The sequence below is a fragment of the Salmo trutta genome, chromosome 25 (genome assembly GCF_901001165.1).
Source record: "Salmo trutta chromosome 25, fSalTru1.1, whole genome shotgun sequence".
Classification (NCBI taxonomy): Eukaryota; Metazoa; Chordata; class Actinopteri; order Salmoniformes; family Salmonidae; genus Salmo; species Salmo trutta.
In genome coordinates, this window is record NC_042981.1 from 44735697 (window position 1) to 44754962 (window position 19266).

General features: G+C 42.6%; 1 protein-coding gene across 1 annotated transcript in view; it reads left to right on the plus strand.

Annotated features, from left to right (window-relative positions):
* The window catches only part of LOC115162610 (ALK tyrosine kinase receptor-like), a 748203-nt gene that overhangs the window by 697723 nt on the left and 31214 nt on the right, over nucleotides 1–19266 (plus strand). The window contains exons 19-21 of the mRNA XM_029714073.1: nucleotides 501–614; nucleotides 14745–14931; nucleotides 16353–16443. Of these exons, the coding sequence (XP_029569933.1) occupies nucleotides 501–614; nucleotides 14745–14931; nucleotides 16353–16443 (392 nt within the window). The remainder of the gene's footprint in view (nucleotides 1–500; nucleotides 615–14744; nucleotides 14932–16352; nucleotides 16444–19266) is intronic.

Genomic DNA, 19266 nt, shown 5'->3' on the forward strand with positions numbered 1-19266 from the left:
GTTGGTAGAGCATGGTGTTTGCAACACCAGGGTTGTGGGTTCGATTCCCACGGGGAGCCAGTATGGAGAAAAAAAATAAATGAAATGTATGCATTCACTACTGTAAGTCGCTCTGGATAAGAGCGTCTGATAATGAGCTACTAAATAAATAATTAAACCAATTTGTGTAGTACTGAATCATAAGTAAGGCTGCGGTTTTTGCAGATGACGGAGGTTACAACTGTTCAGAATGATGATATGATACGAGGTTATGATTAATACGTTGACTGTTTTATGGATGTGATAGAGTTTAATTCGGGAGATGGTAACTCTTTAAACAACCACTCTCGTGGTGCCCCAAATTCCTAATGAGTTAATTGTTACATGATTCATTTAATCAGGTAATAATTAAAGAGGGTTTGTTATTTCGATAAACAGTCAGCAGATGATTGAAAGTAAATTCAAGACATCTTCTAATAAGATGTACTTTACCCAGATCTGAACTCTTCTCTCCCCTGCAGAGGTGTCTCCCCTGCCGCCCCAGCCCTCCCTGTCCCACCTGGCCCTGGGTCTGTCTGTGGGGACCTCAGCCCTCATCGCTGCCCTGCTGCTAGCTGTGTCTGGAGTCATGATCAGTGAGTGGTGAAATGCATCGGATACAGACGTATAGTTGTGTGCACACACACACACACGCAGGCTTACACGGACTCAGATCCTCGAAGCTCTAACACAGGCACACAAACACTCAACTTTTGGTGTAAGGCCTATTAAAAACATGTAGGTATCTATACATACTGTGAGAACACAACACACACCATTGCATGTGAAATCGTTATGTGCGCACAAGCACACGTATGTGCATACACACACACTCAGGAAGATTGATGTGCACATACTAGGTACTTTGATGGATCAATGGCTGATCCTTCGCAGACCTAACACGTCATCAGAGTGCAACGTATGTTTGTTGTTGTTGAACGCTGTTGAATGCCGAAACCTGAACTAGAGACCTCGAGTTTAAAAGCTGACAGTGTTTTAATATACTTTTATTTTGGATGCTGCACTCTGTTGGGCTTAGTTGCTGTGAGCGCGGCTGTCTGTCCCGGGATCCTGCCAGATTCCGCATGGGGGGATAGACACAAAAGCCTAGCTGGCTCTACGGTTTCAAATGGAGGTCGCTATTGAACGTTTCCAGCGTTGCAGGAGCTGTGTTTACTTTGCTTTGTTCCGGGACAATGTGGACAGAGCTGACTTTCAATGTAGCAACTGCTTGCTTGCGGAGGACTACAGGAGTGAAGTGGCTACTCATAGCAAGCAAGTAGCAAACCAACACAAGTTACTGGGGAATCCACGCCCGCCTACTTTTTCTGTTTCTTCCACCCCAGTAGCCGGACGCCGCTCTGGTCTGGTGGAAGTTTCGCTCTCCACAGCTTAATGGCCGGTGCTCAACAGGGTTCCATCCCCGAAGGGGTCTCCCCCTTCCCTGGAGAACGGAGCTGTTATCGACACAACCAACCAGCCATGGAGGTACGTCACTCGCCGTGAAAGTCGAAGAAAGCGTCATCTGGTAAAAGGGGTCTCCTTTGCCACCCTGGATCCAGAGGTTCCGGCGCCTTCTTCCTTGGGGGCTTCCCATTCAAGATCAGATCCAGGGGAACCTGTGTTTTCGTCCCCGGTTCTGTCTCCCTCTCCAGAGGCTTCTACCTCGGGTTCAGATCCTCAAAGCTCTAACCCTCATCAGACCATGAGGCTGTCTGAGAGACCGGCCAATTCAACATCACCAGCTGTCATCATAGGCAGCTTTATGGTGAGAAATATCTCGGCTCCCAAGGCAAAAACCCTGTACTACCCAGGAGCATGAATACAGGACATCACAAGGCTACTTCCGACTGTTCTACGACAGATGCCGGGTACTTACATTGTCGTTGTCCATGTGGGGTTAAACAACATCAGGAGGGCTAGCTCGGAACATTTGAAAATTGATTTTAAAGAACTGATTTTAGCATTACAAGACTAAAAAACTGCCAATCATTTCAGGTCCAGTACCATCGTTGGGCCGCGGGTGTGAAGATAACTGCTGGCAAAAGATTACTGTAGCTCTGCTGGACTCACTTTTATAGATAACTTTGACACCTTCTGGAAACAGAAGATAGTCTACAGGAATGACGGAGTCCATTCAAATCATCTTGGCTCCATGCATTTCAAGGCTGCTTTGAAACAATGACTTTTCAATGATCTAAGACCAGCTCAGTTAATCCCTACCATTATGACAATAAGTCTTCATAATGCTGCATCTAATGTACATGATCCTAGGGGCATTGGCAAACACTATGTAAGTAACTTAATTTATGAGCTCCTAATTGCACCGAATACCTTGGTTAATCAAGTAAGGCAGCTTTTTTATGCAGTAATCATGAGCCTATGAACCAGAGTTACACTGTTAGAACTGAGGTGGTGTGCCCTAGTAGGAAGACCACTTTGTGCATCTCACCCTGCACTATCTGCTCCAATATAAATAATATGAGCAAGTCTACTTCTGTTAAGCTTCCCAGTAAAGCATTAAAAACAATCAAGCAACCAAGAAAAGTGCTACAAATAGCTCATATTAACATATGCAGCCTGTAACAGATGACATTCATATTCTGACTATATCTGAAACTCACTTAGAAAATACCTTTGATGATATAGTGGTAGCAATACATGGTTACATAACATCTACCTAAAAGACAGAAATGCCAACGGGGGCAATGTTGCGTCTATATTCACAACCACATTCCTGTAAAGCTTAGAGACGATCTAATGTTAAATACTGTAATTACTCTGCCAATCCTGATGTCCTAGCCTTGTCTGAATCCTGGCTGAGGAAGGCCACCAAAAATTCTGAAATCTCCATCTCTAACAACATTTTCCGTGAAGATAGAACTGCCAAAGGGGGCGGAGTTGCAATCTACTGCAGAGAGAGCCTGCAGAGTTCTGTCTTACTATTCAGGTCTGTGCCCAAACAGTTCGAGCTTCTACTTCTAAAAATCCCCCTTTCCATAAATAAGTCTCTCACTGCTGCTGCTTGTTATAGACCCCCCTCAGCCTCCAGCTTTGACCTGGAGACCATATGCGAATTGATTGCCCCCCATCTATCTTCAGAGTTTGTACTTTTAGGTGACCTAAACTGGGATATGCTTAACACCCTGGCCGTCCTACAATCTAAACTAGATGCCCTCAATCTCACACAAATTATCAAGGAACCTACCAGGTACAACCCTAAATCTGTAAACATAGGTACCCTCATAGATATCATCCTGACCAACTTGCCCTCCAAATACACCTCTGCTGTCTTCAACCAGGACCTCAGCAATCACTGCCCCATTGCCTGCTTCCGTAATGGGTCCGCGGTCAAACGACCACCCCTCATCACTGTCAAACACCGTTTTGTCACTAAAGCCCCATATACTACCCACCACTGCGACCTGTATGCTCTCGTTGGCTGGCCCTCGCTACATATCCGTCGCCAAACCCACTGGCTCCAGGTCATCTATAAGTCTTTGCTCGGTAAAGCCCCGCCTTATCTCAGCTCACTGGTCACCATAGCAACACCTACATGTAGCACACGCTCCAGCAGGTATATTTCACTGGTCATCCCCAAAGCCAACACCTGCTTTGGCCGCCTCTCCTTCCAGGTCTCTGCTGCCAATGACCGGAACGAATTGGAAAAGTCACTGAAGCTGGAGACTTATATCTCCCTCACCAACTATAAGCATCAGCTGTCACAGCAGCTTACCGATCGCTGCACCTGTACACAGCCCATCTGTAAATAGCCCACCCAACTACCTCATCCCCATATTGTTATTTTTTTTGCTCTTTTGCACCCCGGTATCTCTACTTGTCCATCATCATCTGCACATATATCACTCCAGTGTTAATGCTAAATTGTAATTGTTTCACCACTATGGCCTGTTTATTGCCTTACCTCCCTGATCTTACTACATTAGCACACACTGCATATAGATTTTTCTATTGTGTTATTGACTGTACGTTTGTCTATCCCATGTGTAACTCTGTGTTGTTGTTTTTGTCACACTGCTTTGCTTTATCTTGGCCAGGTCGCAGTTGTAAATGAGAACTTGTTCTCAACTGGCCTACCTGGTTAAATAAAGGTGAAATATATATTTTTTAAACTGTTGAAGTAATATGGCTACAGATTAATCTGCCTCACCTAAAGCCCATTCTTGTGGGAAGCTGCTATACACCACCAAGTGCTAACAGTCAGTATCTGGATAATATGTGAAATTCTTGATAATGTATGTGATATCAACAGAGAAGTATATTTTCTGGATGATTTAAATATTGACTGGCTTTTATCAAGCTGCCCACTCAAGAAAAAAACTTCAAACTGTAACCAGTGCCTGCAACCTGGTTCAGGTCATACAATAAGTTTTGTAGTGATTCATATGTTGATGATGTAAAAAGTATTTGCTGGTATGTGGTTTGTAATGATGAGCAACCAGGCGCTGCACTTGACACGTTTATTCCTGTTGCTAACAAGCACACACCCATTAAGCAACGGACTGTAAAAGCTGTTAAATCCCCTTGGATTGATGAGGAATTGAAAAAATGTATGGTTGAGGCAAAAGGTATGGCAAATAGGTCTGGCAGCCCAACTTATTGGCAAATGTACTGCAAATTAAGAAATCATGTGACTAAACTAAATAAAAATAAACCATACTATGAAACATAGATAAATTATATACAGAATGATAATAAAAAGCTTTGGGGCACCTTAAATGAATTTTGGGGGAAAAAAGCCAACTTGGCTCCAACATTCGTTGAATCAGTGGGCTCATTCATCACAAAGCCCACTGATATTGACAACTACTTTAATGACTTTTTCATTTGCAAGATAAGCAAACTTAGGGATGACATGCCAGCAACAAATGCTGACACCTACACATCCAAGTATATCGGATCAAATTATGAAAGACAAGAATTGTACTTTTGAATTCCGTAAAAAATTGTTATCTATCAACAATGACAAGCCACCGGGGTCTGACAATTGGATGGAAAATTACTGAGGATAATAGCAGACAATATTGCCACTCCTAGTTGCCACATCTTCAATTTAAGCCTACTAGAAAGTGTGTGTCCTCAGGCCTGGAGAGAAGCTAAAGTCATTCCGCTACCCAAGAATGGTAAAGCCCCCATTATTGGCTCAAATAGCTGACCAATCAGCCTGTTACCAACCCTTGTGTTTGACCAGATGCAAAAAAAACATGTTTGACCAGATACAATGCTATTTCACAGTAAACAAATTGACAACTGATTTTCAGCGCGCTTATAGGGAAGGACACTCAACAAGCACAGCACTCAAACAAATGACTGATGATTGGCTGAGAGAAATGGATGATAAAATGATTGTGGGGCTGTCTTGTTAGACTTCAGTGCAGCTTTTGACATTATCAATCATAGTCTGCTGCTGGAAAAATGTATGTGTTATGGCTTTACACCTTCTGCTATAATGTGTATAAAGAGTTACTTATTTAACAGAACACAGAGGGTGTTCTTTAATGGAAGCCTCTCAAACATAATCCAGGTAGAATCAGGAATTCCCCAGGGTAGCTGTTTAGGCCCCTTGCTTTTTTCAGTCTTTACTAACGACATGCTACTGACTTTGAGTAAAGCCATGTTTGCGGATGACTCAACACTATACACGTCAGCTACCACAGTGACTGAAATGACTGCAACACTTAACAAAGAGTTGTGGTTAGTTTCAGAGTGGGTGAAAAGGAATACGTTTGCCTTAAATATTTCTAAAACTAAAAGCATTGTATTTGGGACAAATCATTCTCTAAACCCTAAACCTCAACTAAATATTGCAAGTTGAGATGACTAAACTGCTTGGAGTAACCCTGGATTTTAAACTGTCATGGTCAAAGCATACTGATACAACAGTAGCTAAGATGGGGAGAAATCTGTCAATAATAAAGCATTGCACTGCCTTCTTAACAACACTATCAACAAGGCAGGTACTACAGGCCCTACCTTTGTCATCCCTTGACTACTTTTCAGTCGTGTGGTCAAGTGCCACAAAAAAGGACTTAGGAAAATTGCAATTGGCTCAGAACAGGGCAGCACGGCTGGCCCTTGGATGTATACAGAGAGCTAATATTAATAATATGCATTTCAATCTCTCCTGTCTCAAAGTGGAGGAGAGATTGACATGTTGAATGCACTGAGCTGTCTGCTTGAACTACTGGCACACAGCTTGGACACCCATGCATACCCCACAAGACATGTCACAAGAGGTCTCTACACAGTCCCTAGACTATGGGAAGCGCACAGTACTATATAGAGCCATGACTACATGGAATTCTATTCCACATCAAGTAACTGATGCAAGCAGTAAAATTTGATTTAAAAAAACAGATTAAAAAAACACCTTATGGAACAGCAGGGACTGTAAAGCAACACAAACATAGGCACAGACACATGCATACACACACGATAACATACACACTATACACACACATACACATGGATTTAGAACTGTAGATGTGCGGTGGAGTATGGGCCTGTGAATGTATTGTACTGTTTTTTAAATTGTATAAACTGCCTTAATGTTGCTGGACCCCAGGAAGAGTAGCTGCTGCCTTGGCAGCAGTGCTGCCTTTCCACACTGCCACCTTTCCACACTGCCACTCACAAAGGCTGTAGATTCCCTGCAGACTTCTGCACAGAATCAGAAAGTGTTTGCTTACTGGAAAAAATATCCTTGGAGGGTTATACGCTTAACGTCACTGCTGGCTGCTAGACGACAAGAGTGAGCACTATCGCACGCAGACATATGCACTTGCTCATTAAGCCATCAAGCCACACATCACATCAGCAGCAGCATGATGTGCTGGTGGGGGAGGTAGACATGTGGCGGTGTTGCAATGATGAATTACACACATACATGCAGGCGCACACACACACACGCACACACTGATGAATTAAACTCGCTAACAATGGACGACCAGTTAAGCGGCAGTTGACAGAGCTCGTACATTACCACAAAGTCCACATGTTCAAAATGGATGTGTTTACAGCCCGGGTAAGGACCATTTCAGTCTCTGCTGCCACACTGCACTCTTAGAAAAAAAGGTTTAGATCTGTTCCTAAAGGGGTACAAATACTTGTTACTAGGGTGGTTTCCGGGATTTATTTGTATTCATTTTTATTTAACCTTTATTTAACTAGGCATGTCAATTAAGAACATATTGTTATTTTCAATGACGGCCTACCAAAAGGCAAAAGGCCTCCTGCGGGGATGGGAGCTGGGATTAAAAAGAAATTAAATTAAAATATAGGATAAAACACACATCACGACGAGAGAGACAACACTACATGAAAAGAGACCAAAGACAACAACATAGCATGGAGGTGTTCAGAACAAGGTTAAGGGCAGAGAAAGCTTGTTGGACACTAAGAAAGCTTTGTTGTAGAGCATTTAACACAAAATCTGGGGAGCGGCCAGTTGAGTATAAGACTGTATTGTCTGCATATAAATGGATGAGAGAGCTTCCTACTGCCTGAGCTATGTTGTTGGGGTAAATTGAGAAGAGCACCTAGGATCAAGCCTTGGGGTACACCACTGATGACAGGCAGCAGATGTTCTGACTTTATACACTGCACTCTTTGAGAGAGGTAATTAGTAAACCAGGCCAAAGACCCCTCAGAGACACCAATAATCCTTAGCCAGCCCACAAGAATGGAATGGTCTACCGTATCAAAAGCTTTGGCCAAGTCAATAAAAATATTGCTTAGGATCAAGGGAAATGGTGACATTAATGAGGACCTTTAAGGTTGCAGTGGCACATCCATAACCTGAGCGGAAACCAGATTGCATACCAGAGAGAATACTATAGACATCAAGAAAGCCAGTCAGTTAAATATTGACAAGTTTTTCGAACACTTTTGATAAACAGGGCAAAATAGAAATAGGCCTATAACAGTTAGGATCAGCTTGATCCTTTAAATAAAGGATGAACTGTGGCTGCCTTCCAAGCAATGGGATCCTCCCCAGAGAGGAGAGACAGGTTAAAAAGGTCAGAGATAAGCTTGGCGATTATAGGGGCAGCAACCTTAAAGAAGAAAGGGTCTAAGCCATCTGACCCAGATGGGTTTTTTGGGTGAAGTTTAAGGAGCTCCGTTAGCACCTCGGACTCAGTGACTGCCTGCAGGGAGAAACTTTGTAGCGGGGCAGGGGAAAAAGAGGGAGGAGCACTGGGGCTAGTCGCATTAGAAGGGGTGGGAGATGAGAAAATGTTGGACAGGCAAGGAGGCATGGCTGAGTCAAATAGGAATCCTGACTTAACGAAGTGGTGATTAAAAAGCTCAGCCATGTGCTTCTTGTCAGTAGCAACCACATCATCAACCTTAAGAGACATGGGCAGCTATGAGGAGGAGGGTTTATTCTCCAGGTCTTTAACCATTTTCCAGAACTTCTTGGGGTTAGACCCACAGAGTGAGAACTGCTCTTTAAAGTAACTAACTTTGGCCTTCTGGATAGCCTGAGTGCACTTATTTCTCATTTGCCTGAACTAGAGCCAGTCAGCCTGAGTATGTGTGTGCCGAGCCTTTCGCCAAATGCAATTCTTGAGTTGGAGTTACTCTGCAAGTTCCCGGTCGAACCAGGGGCTGAACCGGTTTTTATTTCTCATTTTGTTAATGAGGGAGTGTTTGTTAACAATATCACTGAAAATAACAAAAAAGAAGGTCCAAGCGTCTTCAACAGAGGGGATCAAGCTGATTCTATACCAATTTACAAAGGCCAGGTCATGAAGGAAGGCTTGCTCAATATAGTTTTTTAGCAAGCATCTATAACAAATTAGGACAGGTCGTTTCACTGAGCAGCCATTACGAGCACAGTGATCACTAAGGTCATTACAGAAAACATCCGACTGATACCTATCAGGATTATGTGTGAGGATAACATCGGGGAGAATAACCTTTCTGTGTGTTTGGAGTCATACCTTGTGGGATTGGTAATAATCTGAGAAAGATTTAGGGAGTCCCATTGCTTTAGGACTTGGTCAGGTGGTTTAAGCATGTCCCAGTTTAGGTCACCTAGGAAGACAAATTCAGACTTAGTGTAAGGGGCCAGGAGAGAGCATAGGGCAGGTAGGGTACAGGCCGGTGCTGATGGAGGACAATAACACCCAGCAACAGTCAACGAAGAGCTATTTGAAATTTTAACGCTTAAAACCAGTAAATCAAATTGTTTGGGGACAGACAACTGAGCACTGAAGGTGATCCTTGGCAAAGATTGCCACCCCCCCACCTTTTGAAGATCTGCATATATGTTTTAATTTATTTTACCTATTTGTGGTACCCAATTGGTAGTTACAGTCTTGTCTCATCACTGCAACTCCCATACGGACTCGGGAGAGGCGAAGGTCGAGAGCCGTGCGTCCTCCGAAACACAAACCAAGCCCCACTGCTTCTTGACACAATGCCCTGCTTAACCCGAAAGCTAAACCAATGTGTAGTAGGAGACACCGTACACCTGGCGACCGTGACAGCATGCATTGCGCCTGGCCCGCCACAGGAGTCGCTAGTGCGTGATGGGACAAGAACATCCCTGCTGGCCAAACCCTCCCCTAACCCGGACGACGCTGGACCAATTGTGTGCCGCCCCATGGGTCTCCCGGTCGTGGCCGGCTGCGACAGAGCCTGGACTCAAACCAGAATCTCTAGTGGCACAGCTAGCACTGCGATGCAGTGCCTTAGACCACTGAGCCACCTGGGAGGCCCTGGAACATCTGTCTTGCCAAAAAAGGTTATAACCAGAAAGGTTCAAAACACTCTTTCTTAACCACGTCTCAGTAAGGACCAACACATCTGGATTGGAGCTGTGAACCTACACTTTCAATTGATCCATTTTAGGTAATAAGCTTCTAGTGTTAATGTGCAGAAAACCCAGGCTTTTAAGACAGCAGAAATCAGTGAAACAGATATTAGTGCACCAATCAATCAATCAATCAATCAAAATTGGGGCAAGCAACAGTATATGGGCCAGGGTGTACATGCACATTTCCAGATATCATCAACAGTAGTACAATCAATGCACGCCAGAGGACAGGGAGAGTTCTGCAATGTTGATTTATGACATTTGAATGTGCATTAGATGGCAACAAAATCATATTATACAGCAATTTCATCAGGTAACATGAATACAAAGCCGGAGAGAGGTGGTTAGAATAGGATGGGAGGCCAAAAGTCAGATGACATTCATATTCAGAGTCCCGAGTGTGGGAACAAACAGTCTGTCCCACAGTTGGGTAAACCGTGGGACTAAGCAAATTGCCTACCAGTAAGGTATGTCCCTTGTACCTTTAGTTACAGATATATAATTGTACCCCAGTTCACACCTCAGATAGTGCCTTTCTTACATACAGTGCATTCAGAAAGTATTCATATTTTGTTACGTTACAGCCTTATTCTAAAATGTATTTAAAAAAAAATCCTCATCAATCTACACACAATACCCCCTAATGACAAAGCAAAAACAGGCTTTTCTGTACCTTTTTATACCTTTCTTCAATATATTGCTTTTCTGGTTAGTACCATCAAGAGTTGAGGGTACACAAAATATGTGTACCCTAGGAAACAGAAATTTTCTTTCACCGTATGTTGAGAGTGTGATGATTAATATAAAAAAATTTACCATTATACTCTTTATCCGTACATGTACACTAAAAAGTACTGAACAGTACCATGAGATCATAAAGTACTTATGTGTATTTTTACATTTTTGTACATCAGGGAACAATTCCATACCCTTATTTATAAGACTAAATAGGTAACCCATCCGCAACCGCCCGACTATATGTGAATAAGTGAAAATCTGGTGCCCACACTTGACAAATATAGAAAATGCGCTGTACAGTCAGAGATGGCAGAGTGATTTTTAATGACAGAAGAGAATCTGCATTTATCTAATCATAGACAAGTTGACTAACATATAGCCTGCCAAAATTGTCAGAAATTATTAAGCAGAAGCAGAAGTCAATTTGTCTATAATTAGATAAATGCAGCTTCTCTTCTGTCATTACTTGTTGCCGTAGGCGACGCGTGAGTTTCAAGTTTGGGGAAGCTGATTTTCACCATAAAAATGCACCTTTATAATAAAGCATTCCATGCATCATCGAATTTGAAGACTTATGTAAGATAAACTAATGTGTTCAGTAGATGCGATAGTCATAATTTAGGCCAATAATATAACTTAATCACTGTTTGCAATGAAATGCTTCAATGCATTACTGAGCATGTAGTGGCGTAGAGTAGGCCTAGGCTATAGGCAAGATACGTTTTGACTACACTTAATGTGACTGCAATTCCAATGCATTTTTTGTGACTGGAGACATTAGCAGAATCTTTTTAAATACGACTAAAATTACAGGATAGCCTACTGTAATGAACACTCAGGGAGAAAAAGGTGTAGATTCACACGCAGAGAGCAGCAGATGTTTATTAAGCCTTCACAGAAGGCAGGAATCGTGGTCACAGGCAATGGTCAAACACAGGTAGGCAGTCAAAAAGCAATCAATACCTCACAACCATACAAACAGAAAGAACTGAACTAAATAGGGAGCTGATGAGAAATGAACACAGGTGAAAACAATGAACAAAAATGAAAGACAGGGCTACGTTCCAGAATACAAAGAAACAGGGCTACGTTCAAGAACACAAAGAAAAGTACAAGGTTGACTACACCTACCTCTGTTGACTGACAGATCAATAAAAACAACGTTGTCTAATCTATAAATTAGGTCTACGAAAAGGGCAGACACAAAAACAATATTACTTCCATCTAACCTGGAGGAGAAAATTATAGTCCAAAATCAAAACTTTGAAGTAGCAATGACCCATCAGTGATAGAGTGAATATGCGCAGTACGCACTCCCAGGGGATATGGCTGACGCTCTCCACTGGTGCCAATAACAATTTTGATAATGTCACGGTTGTCGTTGGGAAAGGAGGACCAAAATGCAGCAGAAATAAGTGTACTCATCCTCTTTATTAAATAAAGAAGGAAAACTGAAAACAACGTACACTGAAACACTACGACAAAATAACAGTCTGTCAAGGCACACGGCTAAACACAGAACAATCTCCCACAAAACCTACACCAAACAATTACCCATATATAGGACTCTCAATCAGAGGCAATGAGGAAGCACCTGCCTCCAATTGAGAGTCCCAACCCCCCCATTAACCTAACATAGAAATACACTCACTCGACTAAACATAGAAATACCTAAACCTAGAACATAAACCAAAACCCGGAAATAATAAATCAAACGCCCTTCAACAAACACACCACCCCGAACCACATAAAACAAATACCCTCTGCCACGTCCTGACCAAACTACAATAACAATTAACCCTTATACTGGCCAGGACGTGACAGATAACTAAAAGGCAGATGAGTCTTTTCATTGTCAACTCTTTACAGCAATAGCTATATGCTTTCTAAATTATTTTTCATGCGATTGTATTTTGAAATATTGCAATATGCTGCTCTACTTTTCACTGAGTCGCAACTCGAAAATCATCTATTTGTTAGGCTTTTTGCTGCTCGCTGGCCAAATTGCATGCCCTTCCGACTGTAGGCAATGTGATTTAAAACAATCCACTTTATATATTTTTTAAAGAAGCTAATGATCCTCTGTGGCCAAATGATGCTTTTTGGTGTAGTAGCCTTTTTTTGAATGCTTTTATTTATTTCTGTAGTAGGTTATTTAGGCTATATAATTTTGGCAATTTCATTTGATTTACTTTAGGGCAAGTTTAGCTTCCCCTAGCCATATGGACATGCCACCTTTGTTGAATACCAAATAAAAGCTTGATCACCAGAATAATATCTTAAATATTATAGTTCTCTTTCATCTCTGCTTATTTTGCGCAGCAAAAACATTTAAGGGCCGGGGAGAGAATGCGTAACTCTCAAAAAACGAATAAATAAATAAATTCTATTTCTCCGCTCCTGTTCCCGAGTCAAAATGTATATTTGGTGTATCATTTTGCTGCAAGAAATGCTTAATTCTGCAGGAGTTATTATATTAGGCTGGCTATGTGTGAGGTTATAGACCTACAGTCAGTGAACAGATTTCAGACTACTATTCCATTTAATTAAGTACCAGTGAAGGCTGCTGAGGGTAGGACGGCTCATAATAATGGCTGGAACGGAGTCAATGGAATGGTATCAAACACATGGTTTCCATGTGGTTGATACCATTCCATTGAATCTATTACAGACTCCACCAATCAGGCCTTTGTGGAAGAGTGGCTGGACGAAAGCCCCTCCTCAGTAAAAGGCACATGACAGCCCGCTTGGAGTTTGCCAAAAGGCACCTAAAGGACTCTCAGACCATGAGAAACAAGATTCTCTGGTCTGATGAAACCAAAATTGAACTCTTTGGCCTGAATGCCAAGCGTCATGTCTGGAGGAAACCTGGCACCATTCCTACGATGAAGCATGGTGGTGGCAACATCATGCTGTGGGGACTGGGAGACAAGTTAGGATCGATGGAAAGATGAAAATATGGAAAGATGAGCGGAGCAAAGTACAGAGAGAACCTTGATGAAAACCTGCTCCAGAGCGCTCAGGACCTCAGACTGAGGCTAAGGTTCACTTTCCAACAGGACAACGACCCTAAGCACACAGCCAAGACAACGCAGGAGTGGCTTCGTAAAAAGTATCTGAATGTCCTTGAGTGGCCCAGCTAGGGCTCGGACTTGGACTCGATCAAACATTTCTGGAGAGACCTGAAAATAGCTGTGCAGCGACATTCCCCATCCAACCTGAAAGAGCTTGAGAGGATCAGCAGAGAAGAATGGGAGAAACTCCCCAAATACAGGTGTGCCAAGCATGTAGCGTCATACCCAAGAAGACTTGAGGCTGTAATCGCTGCCAAAGATGCTATAACAAAGTACTTAGTTAAGGGTCTGAATACTTATGTAAATATCATACTTCAGTTTTGTATTTGTAATAAACTTTCTAAAAACCTGTCATTATGGGGTATTGTGTGTAGTTTGAAGAGGGGAAAATCAAGCCTTCTAAATGTCTTATGGAGGCTTTATTATTTATGAAGCCTTAATAAAATATACTCCATTTAAAGAGTGGGCAAATAAGTATGTATGTCTTCCTGCTCACATTTTGAAAAAAACGTATCAACTTTTTAATTGTTTTTTTAAATAGTGCTTAGTTTTCAGATCTACAGTATCACCACATATTAAGTGAAATGCACAAGTGGTTTTGAATGACTTCAGTTGATCCTAGAGACATGAAACCTTCACGATACAATAACTTGATTTTCCATTGGCATGGATTTTTTTTTTTTAGGTCACCATACAGCAGTGTTTCCTATCCTTTTTCAGTTACTGTAGCACCAACTGAATTTAGCTCTGCCCGTAGTACCCCTGAAGTACCCCATCATGTGCATTTTACCTGTAGGCTTATGGTATCATAAGTCTTCCCAAGCATCCCCTGTGGATAGGCCAAGTACCCCAAGTGGTCCTAGTACCCCTGGTTGAGAACCACTGACATACAGAATATACAAAATCAATACACTATAATACAACATACAAGGGCACTGCAAATGGAGGGGAATGACTGCTTTCAATGTATGTGAAAAATAATCCAGGATGCCGACATTGCTCATATTTTACATTCCTTCACATATCTGTCCATGTTTCCTCATAATATATTAATATTCTTGTCTATGCAGTGTACAGACGGAAGCACATAGAGCTACAGTCCATTCAGCTGGAGCTCCAGAGCCCAGACTGTAAACTGAGCAAGCTGAGGGCCTCCACCATCATGACCGACTACAACCCCAACTACTGCTTCGCTGGGAAGACCGCCTCTGTCAACGACCTGAAAGAGGTGCCTCGACGCAATATCTCCCTCACCAGGTAAACTAGCCTGAACCCTCTATCCTGACATTGAAAGTGCCATGATCTACCAACTGTTCTTTGCTGGTGACAAGCCTTTGCTGTGTTTTGGGCACTTGTGACCAGCATAAGTTAAAGCAAAATCAGCATCAAGTCACATATGATGGCTTGCAAAGTGATATTTAATTCCTATTAGAATCCAGTCAGAGTGGATTCTCACATTCTCTATCATATTTCTTAGCATGCACTATTGCTGATTTTTAGAATTGTTTGTTTCAATGTCTGTGTTTTTGCATGTACATTGATTGATGAATAAACCAATGAATTTCTCTTATGCTCCACAAAGATATAACATACATTTTTCTAATCCTGGGATGGGCAACTGGCAGCTAATTTGTATGGATGTGGGTGCGTAGACCAAGAGCCACTGTGGCCCCTCATGATGGGTTCTGTTTTTTTGTGGCCCCCACCCCCATCAAAGTTGCCCATCCCTGTTTTAAACTTATCCAAATCTGTTAGTTGGACATATTTTACCCATTACTGAAATGGTTGTTCCAGTTGAGATTGTTTAGGTAGTTTCATGTATTCATCTTTCTAACCCTGGCAGTCATTATGAATGCAGATTGTGGGTGAATAAAAGTTCCAATTGTTGGATATCTACACTCAGGAATTAGAGATCACTTTACAGGCCAACATAATGTGACTTGATGCTGGTACGCTGGTCACCAATGTCCCAAACACAGCGAAGGCTGGTCACCAACAAAAACACTATGAAGACTGGTCACAAGCCTATGCTGGTCTATGTTGTTTTTTTCAGCAGGGTTAGCTGACACGTTTATACGACTCATAGTACAGGGAGCGCATACATTTTTAGCTTGTGAGCCCTGCAGGAATTGAACCTAAGACCTTTGATTTGCTAACACCATGCCCTTACGACTGAGCCACACAGGACCAGAAAGCATATCTTCTGCTGCCATTGAGTGGAATGTCAGTTGTTCCTTCTGCTTTGCAAAGTAAAGTAATTCAGTAAAATGGACTTCCATGCTAAAATCAGAAATGTCTTCCAAATATCTGAAAACCGATCAACCTTATTTAAATATTACACAGACGGTAGTTGCCTGTACCAACCCATTGCAATGTTCTCACAAAGCACCAACATTACAGCTGACCCAGTGACCCCTGAAAGCCATGGCATTTATTGTTTGGAGGCGTCAGTACTTCAGGTGTACTGTAACCTTCTCTGACATCACGGTGAAAAGCTAAGCTAGCCACCTGCTGCACATACTGTCCATAAGCCCACTTTCCTTCCACTCAGTAATCAATGACCTCAACTGTAGAAAGATTACTAAGTGCTGTGTGTGTGTGTGTGTGTGTGTGTGTGTGTGTGTGTGTGTGTGTGTGTGTGTGTGTGTGTGTGTGTGTGTGTGTGTGTGTGTGTGTAGGGGTCTGGGACATGGTGCCTTCGGTGAGGTGTATGAAGGGATGGCAGTGGGGATACCTGGAGAGCCCAGTCCCATGCAAGTAGCAGTTAAGGTGAGCCCTGACACAAACAAGCAAAACAACAAACAAAACAAACAAGCAACTTACAGACAGAATATACAGGGCCTCAAACATCACGAGTATCAGCAAGAATGTGTGTGTATTTTGTACTTATGAGCATTTTATTCAATAAGGGGGGAATTCCGACCCGAGTTAAGCTTGCGTAAATGGAATGTAATTCCCTTTTTATGCACTTTTCTCTAAATGCGTATTATGGCTTTGAACTTAAGCATGAGAACAGCATGCTATTCACCCACTATTAGTTTGGGGTGGAGATCAAAGAAATGAAATTGTGGCGGTGTGTCTTCAGATGAGCCGAATTCTGACCTTCACTTAATTACCTCATAATTTCACCACCTTTATGCACGAGGAAACGATGAATACAGTTCCAAGTGGAACAAAATCTAGTGTATTTTTTCCCTATATAAATAACACCATTCTCCATGCACTGTAATTTACTAACTGATAAGAGCTATTGATAACAGCTAGGTAAATTAGTAAGTCGTTTGGATAAGGGGATTGTAAATATAAATGACAATTGGTTTATATACACTGCTCAAAAAAATAAAGGGAACACTAAAATAACACATCCTAGATCTGAATGAATGAAATAATCTTATTAAATACTTTTTTCTTTACATAGTTGAATGTGCTGACAACAAAATCACACAAAAATAATCAATGGAAATCCATTTTATCAACCCATGAAGGTCTGGATTTGGAGTCACACTCAAAATTAAAGTGGAAAACCACACTACAGGCTGATCCAACTTTGATGTAATGTCCTTAAAACAAGTCAAAATGAGGCTCAGTAGTGTGTGTGGCCTCCACGTGTCTGTATGACCTCCCTACAATGCCTGGGCATGCTCCTGATGAGGTGCTCCTGATGATGGTCTCCTGAGGGATCTCCTCCCAGACCTGGAATAAAGCATCCGCCATCTCCTGGACAGTCTGTGGTGCAACGTGGCGTTGGTGGATGGAGCGAGACATGATGTCCCAGATGTGCTCAATTGGATTCAGGTCTGGGGAACGGGTGGGCCAGTCCATAGCATCAATGCCTTCCTCTTGCAGGAACTGCTGACACACTCCAGCCACATGAGGTCTAGCATTGTCTTGCATTAGGAGGAACCCAGGGCCAACCGCACCAGCATATGGTCTCACAAGGGGTCTGAGGATCTCATCTCGGTACCTAATGGCAGTCAGGCTACCTCTGGCGAGCACATGGAGGGCTGTGCGGCCCCCCAAAGAAATGCCACCCCACACCATGACTGACCCCCCGCCAAACCGGTCATGCTGGAGGATGTTGCAGGCAGCAGAACGTTCTCCACGGCTTCTCCAGACTCTGTCACATCTGTCACATGTGCTCAGCGTGAACCTGCTTTCATCTATGAAGAGCACAGGGCGCCAGTGGCGAATTTGCCAATCTTGATGTTCTCTGGCAAATGCCAAACGTCCTGCACGGTGTTGGGCTGTAAGCACAACCCCCACCTGTGGACGTCGGGCCCTCATACCACCCTCATGGAGTCTGTTTCTGACCGTTTGAGCAGACACATGCACATTTGTGGACTGCTGGAGGTCATTTTGCAGGGCTCTGGCAGTGCTCCTCCTGCTCCTCCTTGCACAAAGGCGGAGGTAGCGGTCCTGCTGCTGGGTTGTTGTCCTCCTACGGCCTCCTCCACGTCTCCTGATGTACTGGCCTGTCTCCTGGTAGCGCCTCCATGCTCTGGACACTACGCTGACAGACACAGCAAACCTTCTTGCCACAGCTCGCATTGATGTGCCATCCTGGATGAGCTGCACTACCTGAGCCACTTGTGTGGGTTGTAGACTTTGTCTCATGCTACCACTAGAGTGAAAGCACCGCCATCATTCAAAAGTGACCAAAACATCAGCCAGGAAGCATAGGAACTGAGAAGTGGTCTGTGGTCACCACCTGCAGAATCACTCCTTTATTGGGGGTGTCTTGCTAATTGCCTATAATTTCCACCTGTTGTCTATTCCATTTGCACAACAGCATGTGAAATTTATTGTCAATCAGTGTTGCTTCCTAAGTGGACAGTTTGATTTCACAGAAGTGTGATTGACTTGGAGTTACATTGTGTTGTTTAAGTGTTCCCTTTATTTTTTTGAGCAGTATATATTTTACCTTATGGTCACTGGAGACAAATGTGAAACCAGTCATAAGGCAGCAAACTGAAGCATATTAGCATATCACCGTAGCCACCGTCACTTATACACCATACATTCATTACTGACACTTTAGTGTTAGTTTCCTTAAAATTTTTTGCATAATTCAATTACAACGTTAGTTTACCTTTTTTTTCTCTGTCACATTTGTGTGGTCGATCCTAAGGATCGCTAGCAATAGTGGGTCATATTAGGCTAACGTATTACAAGGTGTGCTATAATTTGGGACATGTAGCCTATTTGAGTTACTATGGAATGCAGACCATGCGTAGAAGTTTAAACCTGGAGCTTGTCACACGGTTCACGACAGGTAAGAAGTAAAGTCTGAGAAATCTCACAGGTTTTGCATACCGGTATGCATTTTTCATCGAGACAAATATATATAAAAATAAAAAACGAAGACTGCTGGGCCTCGAGGCCCCTTCAAGCTAATGGCAGTCATTCTGACTGCAAAATTCTAACAGTGTAATTCATACTTGCATACAGTGCCTTGAGAAAGTATTCACCCCGCCTTGGCATTTTTCCTATTTTGTTGCCTTACAACCTGGAATTAAAATAGATTTGTTTGGTTTTATTTGATTTACTCAACATGCCTACCACTTTGAAGATGCAACATATTTTTTTATTGTG